Raw genomic sequence first — 3,151 nt, forward strand, 5'->3', positions numbered from 1 at the left:
CGCTCACATTTTCTGTGGACTGATCTGATGTTGCCTGCTGCTCTCGCATCCCCTGACATGTGTACTTGGCTTCAACACATACACATTTGCTATGTTATTGATATCCTTGGTCTCTTTTTTCCTTAGATTTTACAGCCTTTCCTTTCAGTAAATCATTAATGTGATAACACATTAAATATTCTTAAAAATCACAAGAACAGTGATCTTACACCGGCTTAAAATTGCTTCCAATAAGTCAGAAATAAAGAACCTGTGACGTTTGACTTTTTTTTCTTGTTTTAATAGAAAGCCAAAGAACAGAGATTTAACAACGCATGTATGCATATAGTCCCTTTTTTAATCACTCACTGAAAATAAATGTGCAAGAGGGAAAAAAATACAGCAATCTTATAAATATAGGGCCCCAAAACACCTCAAAAACATATACCAAATGCACCAAATGTAATGAAATGTTGGGTGAATATATTTGCACAAATGTTTAAACAGTGAGTAATATATTTATCTCATGATCTAAGCCTTTCACTGTGAAGGTCTGGACTTTCTTTCATACAACTGCCAGCGTTACTAATATACATGCATTTCACTATTATTGCCTTTGTTATTTAAAAACCTTTAGACATTTTCTCTCTTTTTTTATATCTATTTCTATAAAATAAGTCTTGAGTTGGTCATTTTACATTTCTATGTCCTACCTTTATCTCCTTTTATCACAAACATCACAAATAGTTTGACTGTTTATGCTACAACATTCCAGTATACTTACTTACAGGGATTGACGTCCCCTTAATGTTTCACTTGGCATTGCAATCTTGACAAGGGGAGGACAAACGTTTTGACCGCTAGGAAAAAGGGAGGAGTCTGACATTGGCTACCTGTGTGTGCTGTGTTACTCGAGGACGGAGGAAGGAGGGGGACGCACACAGCAGTTGGGTCGTCTGACATTTTGCAGCATTGACCTGAAAATGTTCTGCTGCCGCCTTTTGTTCTTCCTGCCATGTCGCGGTGAGTCCACACCGGAGATTGACTTTCGGATGGAGGTCCGGACTATGAGTTTCCTCTCTTGTTCCTTGATTTTGCACTGCAAGTGGCTCTGAATGGCAAAACCGAGGGATTCTGGGTCCACAGAAGCCCCGTAGACCTCCCAAGTCATCCCTTGTTCATCCCAGAGGACATCATGGACGCTCTTTCCTTTCTGTTTCCCTGACTGGTCATCCTCCTTGTCATTCCTCTCTGGTTCCATCTTCTTTTTGTCAGAATTCAGCAGCTTCGTCAGAACTTTACTTGCAGATTTAGTCTTTTTTTTAGGACTCTCAGCTTTCTTTTTTGTTGCATCTGCCTTGGATTTGGTGTTTGCTGTAGTTGCTGTTGGCAGGGCCTCCTTGGGCTTGGTTGTTACAGTAGCATGAGACAGCGCAGCATTGTTACTGTCAGCAGATCCAGACTTGGTAGCAACGTTTTTCTCTGGGGGAGTTCCGGATTTTAAAGAGGGAGCTCCAGCAGTGGATGTTATGGCTGCAGATGTCTGAACTGCAGCTTTATTTTGGGAGTTACTTGTCTCTCCCTGCTCCTTGTGATTGCTGTGTTCAATATTGATTTGATAAACCGGCTGGGTGTTGCATAGAGCTGATCCTGGTTCATTAGGCTTTGCTCCGAGCCTGGCATTCTGGTTGGGGCACATCTCTGCCTCAACAGTGAGTCTCTCTGGCTTGGGATCAGGAGAGGCGTTAAGAGAAGTTATATTCTTCTGTGATGGCCCAATCTGATGGACGCCCAAACCCCCGTCAACCTGGTACACAACAGCCAGGCTCTGTGCCTCCTCCTTAGGCACTGCACCAGTGCTTGTCTTGCGAGTCACAGTGATGGGCAGCAGACTCGGACTTGTGGACACAGCCTTACTGCATGTGTTTGCTACTGCCTGAACCTCCATATCATGACGCTGCTTGACTGGGGTGGATGACAGGGATGAGGTCATGGTTGAAGCTTCCTTGTAAAGCTTCAGCTGCTGCTGCTGCTGCTGCTGCTGCTGCTGCTGCTGCTGCTGCTGCTGCCCCTCAAAGACAGCTGTGTCGGTCTGGCTGGTGTCCTCAGCCACCTGCCCAGATGTCGGCATACGTATAGCCTGGGGCAGAGTGGAGGAATCCTTCTGTGAAGACACTGGCTGATGTGTATCGATGGAGACTTGTGATTTCTTTACTAGTTGCAAATCTTTCTCTGGATGTGTTGAACTTGAATTCTTATTTGTATTCTCGGCCTCTGCGCCTTGGCTCTTATCTGGAGGTGAAGTAGAGCTAAGTGGAGCTGCTTTTTCCATGCTTTTCTTAGGTTTAGGTGACTCTTGCAGAGAGACAGCGCTTTGTGAGCACCTTTGAATATGATCAGGCTCTTTAGATTTATCAGGTTCTTTAGATGTATGTGGTAAAGCATTGTCCTTGTCTACAGTAGCTGAGGTAATTCCTTTATTATCCTGTGGAGGTGTAAATACTTCAGATGCTGCATGTTTTAAGTCACGAGCGTTGTTAGGATTTTGATTATTTCCAGAGACATGTTTTGTACTGTCCTCTTGCAGTGTTGCTTTGGCTGAGGATGTTGCACTGCTCAGCATTACAGGCTTTGCACACTCCTCCCCTGGTGCACTTGGCCCTTTTACTCTGCAGTCATTGGTCTGTGTGTCAACCTTTGATGCTGTAACAGCAGATGACAAACTGGCTTTACATATATCCTTTTCATCAGCTGGGCTTAACATTCTTATATTAGCATTAGCATCCCTCTGGTCGCTTCCTGCTTCACCCACACCTTGGTTTGCAAGAGACAGGTCTGGCATCTGTTGGTCTCCTCCTGTCTTACACTCAGATTTTATCTGGTTTCCATTGGTTGGTATTGGTTTGTCCGACACAGCGCTGCTAACTGGATCGCTTCCATTGGAAGCTGTTTTTTGGGGTTGTGGGATGGGGTTATCGGGAGCATCAGTCGGAGATAAGTTATCATGTTTGTGGTCAGAAGATGTGGGGCTGGATTTTGGACAAACCTGAGAGAGATTTAGGTTGGGCTCTTTAGCCCAGTTGGCATTAGACTCCGTATTGCCCAGCATGTCCACCACATCCAGCTGAGGCACCATCTGGACCGTCACTGTCCTTTTTGGGTTAGTTCCCAT

The 3,151-nt window shown here is 44.7% G+C and overlaps 1 protein-coding gene across 1 annotated transcript; it reads right to left on the reverse strand.

The window, feature by feature from the left end:
* Positions 1 to 886: 886 nt before the first annotated feature.
* Positions 887 to 3,151, reverse strand: gprin3b (GPRIN family member 3b). The gene has a single exon (XM_062426131.1). The coding sequence runs from the start codon at positions 3,149 to 3,151 to the stop codon at positions 887 to 889; it is 2,265 nt and encodes a 754-aa protein (XP_062282115.1).

Source organism: Scomber scombrus, chromosome 2 (genome assembly GCF_963691925.1).
Source record: "Scomber scombrus chromosome 2, fScoSco1.1, whole genome shotgun sequence".
Taxonomy (NCBI): domain Eukaryota; kingdom Metazoa; phylum Chordata; class Actinopteri; order Scombriformes; family Scombridae; genus Scomber; species Scomber scombrus.